Source organism: Pristis pectinata, chromosome 2 (assembly GCF_009764475.1).
Source record: "Pristis pectinata isolate sPriPec2 chromosome 2, sPriPec2.1.pri, whole genome shotgun sequence".
Taxonomy (NCBI): Eukaryota; Metazoa; Chordata; class Chondrichthyes; order Rhinopristiformes; family Pristidae; genus Pristis; species Pristis pectinata.
The window spans coordinates 80484947-80498917 of record NC_067406.1 but is presented as its reverse complement, the minus strand read 5'-3'; the positions used below and the strand labels follow the sequence as shown (position 1 = coordinate 80498917).

The following is a 13971-nucleotide window of genomic DNA, read 5'->3' as shown; positions in this document are numbered from 1 at the left end:
TAATAGTTTTAACATTTATACATGACTCAGTGTGTTTCTTTTGTTGCTGGTACATGACAATATAGCTGCAGCTTTTGAAGGCCTTCTGGGCCATTTAAGCTGTATGCTTCACAACAGCAGCTATCTCCTGAGGTGGAAGGTTCTGCCATTGGTGACAGGGCCTCAGATGGTGGATCCTGAGGTGCGGGACAGATCAAGTGTAATCTGGCCCATTGAGATCAAGTAAAATAGAGAAAAAAGAGCAAACCACTTACCTGTACTTTTTGTCAAGGATGATGATCCCAATCAAATGAACGGGAAAGTGCTAAATGTGCTATTCTGGTGGAGATCTAAGAGGCTGGATTGGAATTGCATAAGACTCCTCAGCTCATGATATATGTGTTCCACCCTGGATTCAGTGCTGGGTCCAGCAGTAGGGTGGTGTTGGGTGGGGGTCAAGGGTCAAGTGCAACGGCATCTGACCTCCGGCTCATTCCTGAGTTCTGCATTACAGTGCACAGACACAAAAATTAAAAGCAACCAAATCCCTGTAAGTGCAGCTAGCCCAGTCTATTACGTTCCTGTACGCTGGACCAAAGTGCCTGCTAGTCCACTATTCCCAGAAAAAAAAGTGTAGGACGCTAACTTTCAATGGAGCTTTAAGATTATATAATTTAAGTAAGTTTCTTAAATTACGAGATTTTCTGTACCGACTAAAGTAATGCAATTTTGCTTGTTTCTATGTTTATCTGTTTCTTCTCTCTCCCCTATAGATATTTGAAACTGTGGGGACAAACACCACAAAGATAGAAGTCTTTGTTCCCATCCCAGAAACCAGCATCCTCACAGGGAGTGCCCCAATTGATGAAATTGAGTTTAGTAATGATCATCGTGTGATGTTTGACCATGAGGGTGTTGGCAGCGGTAGGTTTCAAATGCAAAGTTTTAATCTCTGAAGTAATTTTATTCAATGAGGAAAAAGTTGATAATCATATCAGTGTCTTTCCTCCCCTCCTTATTCTGGCTAATAATTTTCATTACACTAGGCATACTGGGAAGAAAAAATACAGAATTTTGGTAAATATATCAATGCTATGAAATTCAGTCACACAGCACTCTATCTCTTTGTTCATTTTTCCCCAATAATGACCATTTCCAGGTTGTTTTTTGGCCCTCCATAAATTTGTGTAGCACTGACTGATGCTATTAACATGACACTCCTGTAAATTAAGACCCTTTGACTCCTGTCTCCAATGCACAATCTCCCACTTCCAGCATCTCAAACTGAGGCCCTGCTAATCCTACTGTCTCCATAAGAGCAACAAACAATCTGCTGGAGGAACTCAGCAGCATCTGTGGGAGGAAAAGAATTGTGGCTGTTTCAGGTCAAAACCCTGCATCAGGATCCTTAAAAGCTATAATTCTCTATAAGAACTCCGATCGCCATCTTTCTCACCCCTCTATTTGGCACTAACTAAAGCACAGTTCTTGACCATAGGACCCAATTCTTCCAAACGATTTCTCCCTTCACCCACACCCTCCTCCAGTGCTAAAGAAAGGTCACAGTCGTGGTCATCTGCCGCCAGCCCTTCCTTTCCACCTCTTCTCTTCACCACCAAACCCATCCTTGGTCCCTGCCAGCACACCAATATGGACTATTCAGACTTCTAACTTTCAAAAAGGTCATCATGTGGCCGGAGTTCTCTTGTGAAGTATAGAACTGTTTAACTTATCTTTAAAAAACATAAGGAATGTTTGCCCACCAAGATCATTGTTTTGATCCTGGCGGTTGTAACTTATAACAATTTTGCTATAATCGTGTTTCTCTTTACTTTCTAGAATTATTTCCTTCACTTGTTGGTAGGTTGATGTAAAGCTCATATTTGTTCTTCTCTCCAGCCAACATCACATGTTTGAATCTATATACTCTATGTATTTCCAACTTTGTTCACCTCTTTAGTATCAAATGGGTATTTATACTTACCAAGAGTTGGCACCCTTCAAACTTCCTTTCTGGTCTCCAATGATAACTGAAAGATGGGAGGTCTTGTCCAAGAGAAATTTTTAGTCTTTCTTTATTCTGTTCTGTCCTTCATATTATCTTTTAAATCCTCCTGGATATTCATCATACCATAATAATTGGGTATTTCCTTCCTCTACTTCTTCAGGAGGCTAAAGAAATCTGGCATGTCCCCTTTGACCCTCACCAATTTTTATTAGTGCACCACAGAAAGCATCCTATCCAGATGCATCACGGCTTGGTATGGCAACTGCTCTGCCCATGACTGCAAAAAACTGCTGAGAGTTGTGGACACAGCTCAGCATATCATGGAAACCAGCCTCCCCTCCATGAATTCAGTCTACACTTCTCGCTTCCTCGGTAAAGCCATCAGAATAATCAAAGACCCCACCCACCCCAGACATTCTCTCTTCTCGCCCCCTCCCATTGGGCAGAAGATACAAAAGCCTGAAAGCATGTGCCACCGGTCTTAAGGACAGCTCCTATCCCGTTGTTATAAGACTATTGAATGGTTCCCAGGTACAATAAGATGGGCTGTTGACCTTACAATCTACCTTGTTTTGACTTTGCACCTTATTGTCTGCCTGCACTGCACTTTCTCTGTAACTGTAATACTTTATTCTGCACTCTGTTATTGTTTTACCTTGTACTACCTCAATGCACTGTTGTAATGAATTGATTGGTATGAACGGTATACAAGACTGTTTCTCATGATGTTTTTCACTGTACCTCAGTAAACCAATTTAATATACCAACTTTTTTGCTGGGTGAATACATCTAGAAAATAATTATCCAAATATTTTTCTTTTAAGTATATAATCTTTGTAATTCGATAATTTTTATTGTTACATGGAAAAAAAATTATTGATTCTTCTGTGCATCTTTTGCTGTCTTCACCTGTGTTTTAATTTTATTGTTAATACCTACTTTATTTTATTGGATGAAATACAAGAAATTAATATTCACAACCAAATGGTGAGAAGAACCAGGTATTTATTGCACTTGAAAAGCTGCTTCATTATCTTAATCCAGTAACTGCTCGGATCTGTTAGTTTCTAGAAAGGTAATCAACTTTATTCTCTTTGGTTCCAGGTGTGCCATTTTCCTTTGAAGCTGATGGAAGCAATCAGTTGATCCTATTAACCTCCGGCAAACTAGCTTGTAGTGTGTCCTGGGCAGTGGGTGAGGATGGTGTGCCATTGGTGCCTCCAATGCTTCGGAAAAATTATGGGATTCAAAGGTAAAAGATTCAACTTAGTTTGAAATATTGTATATTTTCTAAACTAGAAGCAAAATTAGTTCTTTTTTTGGCGTATGGAGAAAAATAATCAATGATTTAGACCAGTGGTCTTCAACCTTTTTCATTCTGCGGACTCCCAGAACATGTCCTTGTTAGATGATGGACCCCCAAAGTCCACAAAATCAAACAATCGATAATTCATGCATACAACACTTAAATTACTGCAAATAGTGACTATTTCAATCACTGATAATTACCAGCGGTGTCTTTCAGTGTTCAGTTCAATGTGAAGGTTGTGCCTGTTTTGCACTGCAGAGTTTGTCCAAACGTGGTGGTAAGTGCGACAAACATACACGTATGTCATCCTCAATATTCAGTCTTGATCTGTATTTGGTTTTCATGGCAGTGACTGCAGAAAATGCTATTTTGCACAAGTAAGTGGTTGCAAATGGTAACAGAACATTGACAGCTTTGCCAGATAGCAGTGGATACTCCTGGGAACGTGCTATTCAGAACGACAACAGTGACATTCGGTTGAACTGCAAGCGCAAAGTCCTGTCAGATGACAGTTCAGCCAATTCTTCTTGTTCACATCCAGTTAGATCAGTAAGCATGCATTCTAACGGATTTCGAATCCAATCAAACATGCTCGTCTCATCATTGCCGAAATACTCATGGAAGTAATGTGACAGCTGTTGAATATGGTTCAAAACGGTGCTCGCAATGGCCTCTGTCTTCATCTCGTTCACTGTCAGAAAGTCAGCCAGTAATGGAAACATATCATAGACGCCTTGCTCACATCTTCCCTTCCAGATACGGATTTTTATCTGGAAGGCATTGATTTTGTCATGCGTTTTCAGAACATTTGAGCCAGGTCCTTGCAATGATAGATTTAAGCTGTTCAGAATGTTGAAAATATCTGCAAGATAAGCTAATCTGGCAACCCATGTCTCATCTGTCAAGAACTGTGCCAATGATCCATTATGCTCATTTAGAAAAATGAGCCATTCATCTGGCAATTCATATACACGCTGCACAACGCGGCCTCGTGACAACCATCTGACTTATGTATGTAGCAACAAATGCTTATGCTCAGCTTCCATTTCATGGCATATGTTTTAAAACAAACAATGATTAAGCAGCCTGGCTTTGATAAAGTTAACGATTTTAATGCACATGGAAAACACATCCGCAAGATTTTCATCCATATCCTTCACAGCCAAAGCCTCACGGTGAATCATGCAGTGGGTTGCTGCTACATGTGGAGCTACTTCTTTCACTCGTGTGACTAGACCCGACTTCCGTCCTGTCATTGCGGCAGCACCATCCGTGCATACTCCAATACACTGTGTCCACGCCAATGCCGATTGTACAAAAATAGTGTCAAGCATACGGAAAAGTTCTTCACCGGTTGTACGCCCTGGGAGCGCCTTGCAAAACAAAAAGTCTTCCAAAGCCTCTCCTTCCCAGCAATATCGAACATAAACCAACAACTGGGCAGCACTGGCAACATCAGTACTTTCATCAAGCTGAATCGCAAATCTGACTTGCTGAAGACGTGCTATCAGTTGGCTCCGTATATCTTCCACCATATCGCCAATTCTTCTGCTTACTGTGTTATAAGACAGTGGAATGGCTTTCAGTTTTTGACTGGATTCTTTTCCCAGTGCAACTTCGCACATATCTACTGCTGCAGGCAGTATAAGCTCTTCTCCAATTGTGTGAGGCTTTCTGGAACGTGCTATTCATAATGCTACCAAATATGATGCGCGAAGAGCCTTCTCATTTACAGTGGCGCAGGCTGTCATTTTGCTTTTCTGCTTGAGGTAGAGCTTTTGCCGCTCAAAATATGCCTTCAGCTTACTGGCAATATCTGGATGCACTGTTGTTAAATGGCGCTTCAGTTTCGCCGGTTTCATTGCATCATTGGACAGTGTTTGCAAACACACAACACAGAGGTTGGTCTGCATTTGTCCCCACTGCGATGAAGCCATATGAAATGTATTCTGGATCGTACTTGCGTTGTTTTCTCTTTCGGTCACCCTTATCCCCTTCGTCATCAGAATCTTCCGGTTTCTGGTCAGCTTTTCTCTTCAGAAGTTTCTCCATACTCAGCAATACATGCTGGACAGTTTAATTAATATTACTGATAAACAAAATTATCAAAACTAATCTAAAATTTACACGCTTGCACACTTTTCGTTTAACAGTGATGTCACTGTGGCGTAAATGCACGGTAAGTAAGCAATATTATTAAGGCACACCAACAACGTCACTCAGTCTCGCTAACACTACAGTGCACAACAGAATAGTAGTGAGTAGTGAACACTACTGATTTCTCTGACTACACAAATCAAGTACTAAGCGGCAGCTTACCAGAAGGGAACACCGTCTAAGTCTCTAAGATTGTCGCCTATAACAGATAGAATGGGTATGGCCGATTTTCTGAATAGTGGAAAACTGGAGCAAGCAAGTAAGCTACGTCTTTGTAACAGGTCACTTTTCCATTTTTTCTTGGCTTGCTTGGACCACAGGTTGAAAACCTCTGATTTAGACTACGAAAGTATGTGTAAAATTACAAAATTTAAAACGCTTATTTTTATTTTTAAAATAAGATGTATTTTCATTAACAATGATGGTTACTGCTGTCACATGAATGAAGGTTGAATCTCTCCATAACGTAAGGTGCTGAAGATGGTCACTTAAGTTAAAAAAAAGACTCAAAGTTAAACAAGATCGGATAGGCTTTTATTGTCCAATAGGCTACCAGTAATCATTAATCTCTATCAGTTCTCTTCTATCAGTTAGTTGTCTGCATTATATTATTAGGTTCTGTTAAATTCAGGTATTGTTTGTGAGGCTGGACTTTATATTAGTTCTTGTTGTTTCAGTCCAATGGTTTACGAGTTTTTAAAAATCGGTTTTAGATCTCCAGCTATACATTTGCTTCAAATATTTGAAATTATGCAAAAAGAAATCATGCAAAAAGAAATCATGTTTCCTTGGTTGCTTTTCTGATTATATCAGTATGTTCCATAAACTAATTCAAATGGTACTGTACATCTGCACTTAAAATAGTAGTCTGGCGATGCAGATTAAGTGACACTGAGTAACGTTGAAGAATCCTGATAACTATGGTGTTGAATCCATGACCTACTTGTTGGGATGCCAAAGTAATGATAAGAAGATGCCAGAGGCTTGAACTAGCATTCTGAATGTGCAAGTTCTAATTTACTACAACAATTAGAGAACTTAGATTCAATAACAATTGAACTAAATTGAAATAAAATCATTAATAGCGACCATAAATGCACAGGATTATCATTAAAGCCCATCTGTTCACCAGTGCCCTTTCAGGGAAGGAAATCTGCTGTCCTTGCCCAATCTGAGCTCAAAGTGATATAAATCTACAGCAATGTGGTTGACTCTTTAAGTAGCTAACGTGGCCCGGTAAACTGCCCAGTTTAATGGCAATTAGGGATGGGCAACAAATACCAATCTTCACAATGACATCCACATCCTGTGAATTAGAGAAAAAGAATTAAAATAGAGTGCAGGTAAATGTGATTTACTTGGGCAAAACTTATTGCTTTCCTTGAATTATTGTTGCATGTACACTGAAAGCTCAATCCAAAAAATTATACATTGGCCTAGAACATGTTGCTATTGGCAAGCTGTCAGCACTCACCAGTGATACGTGCATCAACTGTGAACCTACTTCTCATAAATCCTGTTATATTGACTTGCTATTGAGTATTGAAACAATCCCAAATAGCAAGGCACTGTGTGATGGCAGGGTCTTGCACAATATAACATGGCTATGTGAGGGAGCCAGAACGAGTCCACAAAACAGCCAAAAGTAAATAGGCAGCCAGCAAACCCTGGCTTTCAGTTACTATTAAAACTTCAATTATGTGATTGAAATAATAACTTACTAAAGATTTATTTTTTGAATGAATAAAAACAGTTATCGATGCTTTTAAATAATTAAAAGCAAACTTGATTAATTCAAAAAATTCAAATTGTTGTATAAATGCCATTCTCCATTCCTCTTCATTCAGATAAATGAATTTACTCTTCCTGCACCAGGTCTAGTCTTGCACAGGTTCATCAGGTGAATCCCTTGGTGTAACTGTATGGGAACTGCACTGAATCCTTGCTTCACCACTGGATTCCATGTAGAGTCTGTTGGAATGCAACTGGAAAATCACCAGCAGGGCTTTGCAGGCAAGTTCAGGACATCATGCACATGGAAGCCCCAAACCTCCTGACACTTGCCACTTGACACTTGCTAGTGTTTCTCAGGAAATCCTGCCCATCGTGCTCAACTTTGAAGGTGATTTTTCCAGCTACATTCTGATTTTAGATTCTAAGTGGAGAACTGGTGCAGTGTCCAAGTAGTCACTCCTAGGAATCTGGCCTGTGGACTTGTGCCATGTTAGAATTGGTGCAGAAATGGTAAGCCTGTTCATTTGATTGAAGAGGAATGCCTGTGAGGGGTGAGGGATAAGAAAATGATAATGTATATTTTATTTTTAATTAATTGAGTTTGTTTTAATATTCTTAATTCTTAAAGTGTCTTTAAAATGTTCCCCAGTAGGTTCTGGCCTGTTATGTCCATGTGGCTTTGATTGCTGTTTTAAAATCCTACTTGCAAGTAAAATCAACTTGTTTATCATTTTTCACACATATATATTAGCACCTTAAAATACTTGGATGCCATATCATCTATTGGAGCAACTGGATTAACGGACACAAAGAAACTGGCTAAATGGGCAGCAGAGTCGAGGCTTGATCCAAATGATCCCAGCAATGCAGCTCTGATGCAACTAATAATGGTAAGATGACTTAACTTACCGGGGTCTAGTCCCCTCAAAGTGCAATGGAAGTGAAGTGTTAACCATGATAAATTCTACCTCTTTCCAACACATTGAACAGTTGCTGCACTGCCTTGAGGCATGGAAGTTTCCTTTCCGCATAGTATTCCACAGCCATCGCTCCAGAAGTCTGAGCTTGCATTTCAGCAACATGAACATCCATTCCAGCAAGTTGGCTGCTGCTTGCATTCTAGTGAAAGCTGTGAGAGTGGCCTTCTGACATTGTTTTAAGTCCACACCGGAAAGGATAGACTTCAATTTCTGCATGAAACTATGTGCCAAATTGGTGTTGGATTCCATGTTCTTAGAATTTGAATGCAGGCTTTCCAGTGCACCAAGTGTTTCATTGCTGGTGTGTATCACTGTTTTTGGGAGGGGTGGTTAAAGAAAGCAGTGATAGTTGGTAGGGTAGTATGATGTTGTGAGGAGGGCACAAGCCCTAGAAATACCTTCTGCAACACTGAAGGAAAACTGTGCTGTGCAGTTGAAAGTAGCTTAAACCAGAGTAGAGCAAAACTGCACATTCCCAGTCTCTTTAGGACCCTGTGGGAAATTTGACTTTCTGGTAGAACTTTCAGAGCTCAAGTGTGAAGTTTCTCCCAAATGATGTCTATGATCATTTCAATAATAGTTGCAATATGAATTTCAAGCTAATTCTTGTTTACAAAGAACAACCAACTTTAACTCTGCCTCCCCAGAAATCACGCTGATTGAAGGGTCACCACTCAAACGACATTCTTTGCTAGTGTGCCCACAGTACTCAGGACCCACACTACTCACCCTTAAGAAGTAGCTTCCCTTGCATCATCAATGATTTTTCTGCATTCCAACTTGATATTCAACAGAGATTTGTCTATACCTAGTTGTCGTCTTGCTGGATGGCATAAAGATGGGCCATAGGGTTCAGAGACATCAAAGAGGGTTGGTGGGGGGAACGTGAGGGAGGAGGGACAAGTGGGCCACTATATAAGATCTTATCCACTCAGAGTTCACAGGGAACATATAGTCATGGCCAGAATTCTTTGCAGGGCAACGTCCACATACACAGGCTTGGCAAGAGCGTCCTCATTGAGATCTTCTTACAACCTCGGTCTCATGCATTGCCTGGACTGCTTTGCTTGTGGGCACCATGGTCACTGCCACTTTTGGCTTCCTGACCTTGGCATCATTCCAGGCTGCTGCTGCTGCTGCTAATCTTTACGACATCAGCAGTTTGCTGCACATTGGGTAGGTACCCCAAGCTCCACACCTCAGAACACTTCATCCACTTTTTCTTCAGCCAACAGAAACAGGTGAGAGTGGGCAAGAGGATTGATAGAATTGTTGGCTTCCACAAAGTGCAGGATTTCATAGACTGCATTCATACAGTATTAATCCTTACAGAAACCTTGCAAGCAACTACCTGCCAGGAGCACCTGGTTGTAGCCCTTGAAGGTCTCCATGGCCTCCTTGCATAGACAACACACCTCCAGACTTCCTGACACCAGGTACTGTGACCATCCACCTTAACTATGCCTCTCATGGTTTTATAATTCTCTACAGGTAACCTGTCAGCTTCCTTTACTCCAGGGAAAACAGTCCCAGTCTATCCAATCTCTCCTTGTATCTCAAGCCCTCCTGTCCCGGCAACGTTGTTGTGAATCTTTTCTGTGCCCTCTCTAGTTTAATCGCATCCTTCCTTTCGTATGGCGACCAGAACTGCACACTATCTTCCAGGTGTGGTCTCAGAAATGCCTTTCTGAGACCACACCTGGAACATGATGTCCCAACTCTTCTACTCGGTGCCCACACCAATGAAGACAAGAGTGTCATATACCTTCATTACTCTGTTTATCTGTCACCACTTTAAGGGAACTATGTAATTGTACCCCCAGATCTCTCTGTTCTACAACACTCCTCAGGGCCCTGCCATTCACTCTGTACTGTATGTCCCGCCCTGGCCTTACTTCCCAAACTGCATCACTTTGCACTTGGCCAAGTTAAATTCCATGTGCCATTCCTTTGCTACTTTCCCAGTTGACCTAAATCTTGTTGTAACCTTAGACAACCTTCTTCACTGTCCACGACACCACCAATTTTGGTGTCATCTGGAAACTTACCAATCATGCCACATATATTTTCACCCCAATCGTTAATATATATATATATATATATATATATATATATATATATATATATATATATATATATATATATATTTATATGTGACAAACAACATAAGACCCAGCACTGATCCTTGCACCACTGGTCACAGGCCTCCAATCAGAAAAACAACCTTCCACCAGCACCTTCTGCTTCCTACCACCAAGACAATTTTGTATCCAATTGGCTAGCTCACCCTGCCCTTGTCACTCTTCTTTGTCACCTCTTGTAGAAACTCAATCAAATTTGTGAGATGTGATTTTCCCATACACAAAGCCGTGCTACTATCCCTTGCCATTCCAAACGTAGATAGATCCTCCCTCTTAGAATCCCCTCCAATAACATTCCCATCACTGATATTAGGCTCACTGGCCTGGCTTGTCCATGCAACTCTTCCTAAATAAAGACACAACGTTAGCAACCCTCCAGTCTTCTGGTACCCTACCCATGGCTAACAAAGAAACAAAAATGTCCACCAACCCCCCAGCAATTTCTTCCCTTGCTTTTATCAACTTCCGAGGATACACTTGGTCAGGCCCTGGGGATTTATCTACCATTATGCCCCTCAGGGTCACCAACACCTCCTCTTTCATTATGTCCACACGTTTCAGAATTTCACTGTTCTCCTTCATGAACTCACTAGCTTCTATGACCTTCTCCATGGTGCAAGGCTTCTGGTCACACATGGAAGTTCACTAGATGTATTCCTTGAATGAGATGGTTATCCTATAAGGAGGTATTGAGCAGAATGGGCCCATTTACTCAGAGTGCAAACAAACTAGAGGTGAGCTCATTGAAACTTATACAGGAAGTGCAAACTTACACTATCTACGACTGGTAAATCTGAAGACCAGTGAGCTGAAAAGGAGTGGACCATGACTAATGGACTTAGTATGGTGATATCAATTCATTCAATGGTTCATCCACATCACTGACCATGCCCCCATCAGTGGCCTGCCCAAAATTGTATAATACTGGCTCCTCTATGAAAATTAGACTTATTGGCACACCTTCGACCTTCTAGTCAGCTTCTACTGTGTTCAGATGTATACCACCTTGTCAGCAAATGTCGTGGAGATCATTTGGATGAAGTAACTGTCATAGTTAATTAGTCTTTACAAGTAGCCTTCACATGGAAATATTCCCACTGTTTGTACCCTTGTCCAGGAGGTGTTGGGAAGATGGATTGTGTATGTTGAACATCAGCAAGAGGATTTGAGTACAGGAACAAAGATGCCTTGCTACATTTACAAAGGATTTTGGTGAGAACACATCTGGAGTATTGTGCAGTTTTCATCTACTTACCTAAGAAAGTAAACATTTGCACAGAGTAGTGCAGTGAAGATTCACCTGATATTCCTGGAATAGCAGGGTTGTTGTATGAGGAGAGATTAATTCAACTATATTAATATTCACTAGACCTTAGAAGAGTGAGAGAGATCTATCTGAATCTTACAAAATTCTGACAGGGCTAGACGGACATGTGAGAACAATTGATTCTGGCTGAGGTGTCTACTGTGAATGGGTCATAGTCTTTGGTTACAAGGCAAGAAATTTAGGACTATGATGAGGAGAATTCTTTGGTATTGGTTTATTATTGTCACTTGTACCAAGGTACAGTGAAAAACTTGTCTTGCATACTGGTCATACAGATCAATTCATTACACAGTGCATTGAGGTAGTACAGGGTAAAAACAATAACAAAATACAGAGTGTCACAGCTACAGTGCAGGTAGACAATAAGGTGCAAGGTCATAACAAGGTAGATTGTGAGGTCAAGAGTCCATCTCATCGTATAAGGGAACCATTCAATAGACTTATCACAGTGGGATAGAAGCTGCCCTTGAACCTGGTGGTACCTGCCCTCAAGGCTCCTGTATCATCTGCCTGATGATAGAGGGAAGAAGGGAGAATGACCTGGCTGGGTGGGGTCTTTGATTATGCTGGCTGCTTCACCAAGGAAGCGAGAGGTATAGACAGAGTCCATGGAGGGGAGGCTGATTTCCGTGATGTGCTGGGCTGTGTCCACAACTCTCTACAGTTTCTTGCGGTCCTGGGCAGAGCAGTTGCCATACCAAGCTGTGATGCATCCAGATATGATGCTTTCTATGGTGCATCGATAAAAGTTGGTGAGTGTCAAAGGGGACTTGCCAAATTTCTTTAGCCTCCTGAGGGAGTAGAGGCACTGGTGAGCTTTCTTGGCCGTGGCGTCTGCATGGTTGGACCAGGACAGGCTATTGGTGATGTTCACTCCTAGGAACTTGAAGCTCTCAACCCTCTCAACCTCAGCACCATTGATGTAGACAGGTGCATGTACACCACCCCTCTTCCTGAAGTCAATGACCAGCTCTTTTGTCTTGCTGACATTGAGGGAAAGGTTGTTGTCGTGACACCGTGTAATGAAGCTCTCTATCTCCTTCCTGTACTCTAACTCATCATTATTTGAGTTACAGCCAACTACGGTGGTATCATCTGCAAACTTGTAGATGGAGTTAGAGCAGAATCTGGCCACGCAGTCATGAGTGTATAGGGAGTAGAGGGCTGAGGACGCAGCCTTGTGGGGCACCAGTGTTGAGGATAATCATGCTGGAGGTGTTGCTGCCTATCCTCACTGATTGCGGTCTGTTGGTCAGAAAGTCAAGGATCCAGTTGCAGAGGGAGGTGTTGAGTCCCAGGTCTCAGAGTTTGGTGATGAGTTTGCTTGGAATTATAGAATTGAAGGTAGAGCTGTAGTCAATAAACAATTGTCTAACGTAGGTGTCTTTACTGTCCAGATGCTCCAGTGATGAGTGTAGGGCAGGGAGATGGCACCTGCTGTAGACCTGTTTCAGCGGTAGGCAAATTGAGTGGGTCAAGGTTTCCTTGGAGGCTGGAGTTAATGCGTGCCTTGACCAGCCTCTCAAAGCACTTCATGATGGTAGATGTCAGAACCACCGGTTTGGTAGTCATTAAGGCACGTTACCTTGTTTTTCTTAGGTACTGGGATGATAGTGGTCTTCTTAAAACAGGTGTGAACCTCAGCTTGGAGAGGTTAAATATGTCTGAAAATACCCCCGCCAGCTAATCATCACAACATCTGAGAACACGGCCAGGGACACCATCTGGGCCAGATGCTTTCCTCGGGTTCACTCTCCGGAAGACTGTTGTGTCCTCAACGGTGACCACGAGTTCAGTTGCATTATAGACTGTCAGGGTGGGTGGTGACAAACCAATCCCCTTCTGTTCAAAACGTGCATAGAATGCGTTAAGCTCATCGGGAAGGGATGCGCTGTCGTTGACAATGCTGCCTGACTTCGTTTTGTAGCCCGTTATAGCATGTAGATCCTGCCACAACTGACAGCTGGTCTGGGACTCTTATTTTGAACTGGTATTGTCTCTTGGCATCTCTGATAGCTTTACAGAGGTTGTATCTCAATTTCTTGTAAAGGTTAGGGTCACCTGATTGGAATGCAGCAGTCCTCAACTTCAGTAGGGAGTGGATCTCCGGGTTCATCCATGGTTTCTGGTTTGGGAACACCCATATTGTTCTCATTGGTACACAGTCCTCAACACACTTGCTGATAAAGTCCGTGATGGTGGTGACATACTCATCTAGGCTGGCAGCTGAGTCTTTAAACATGGACCAGTCCACTGACTCAAAGCAGTCGCATAGAACTTCATCAGTTTTCTCAGACCAGCACTGCACAACTCTCTGTACTGGATCCTCCCATTTC

At 41.9% G+C, this 13971-nt stretch overlaps 1 protein-coding gene across 1 annotated transcript in view; it reads left to right on the top strand.

Annotated features, from left to right (window-relative positions):
• The window catches only part of LOC127583990 (coiled-coil and C2 domain-containing protein 2A-like), a 120211-nt gene that overhangs the window by 70697 nt on the left and 35543 nt on the right, over positions 1–13971 (top strand). Inside the window, 3 exon segments of the mRNA XM_052040469.1 lie at positions 753–903; positions 3092–3239; positions 7939–8077. Of these exon segments, the coding sequence (XP_051896429.1) occupies positions 753–903; positions 3092–3239; positions 7939–8077 (438 nt within the window).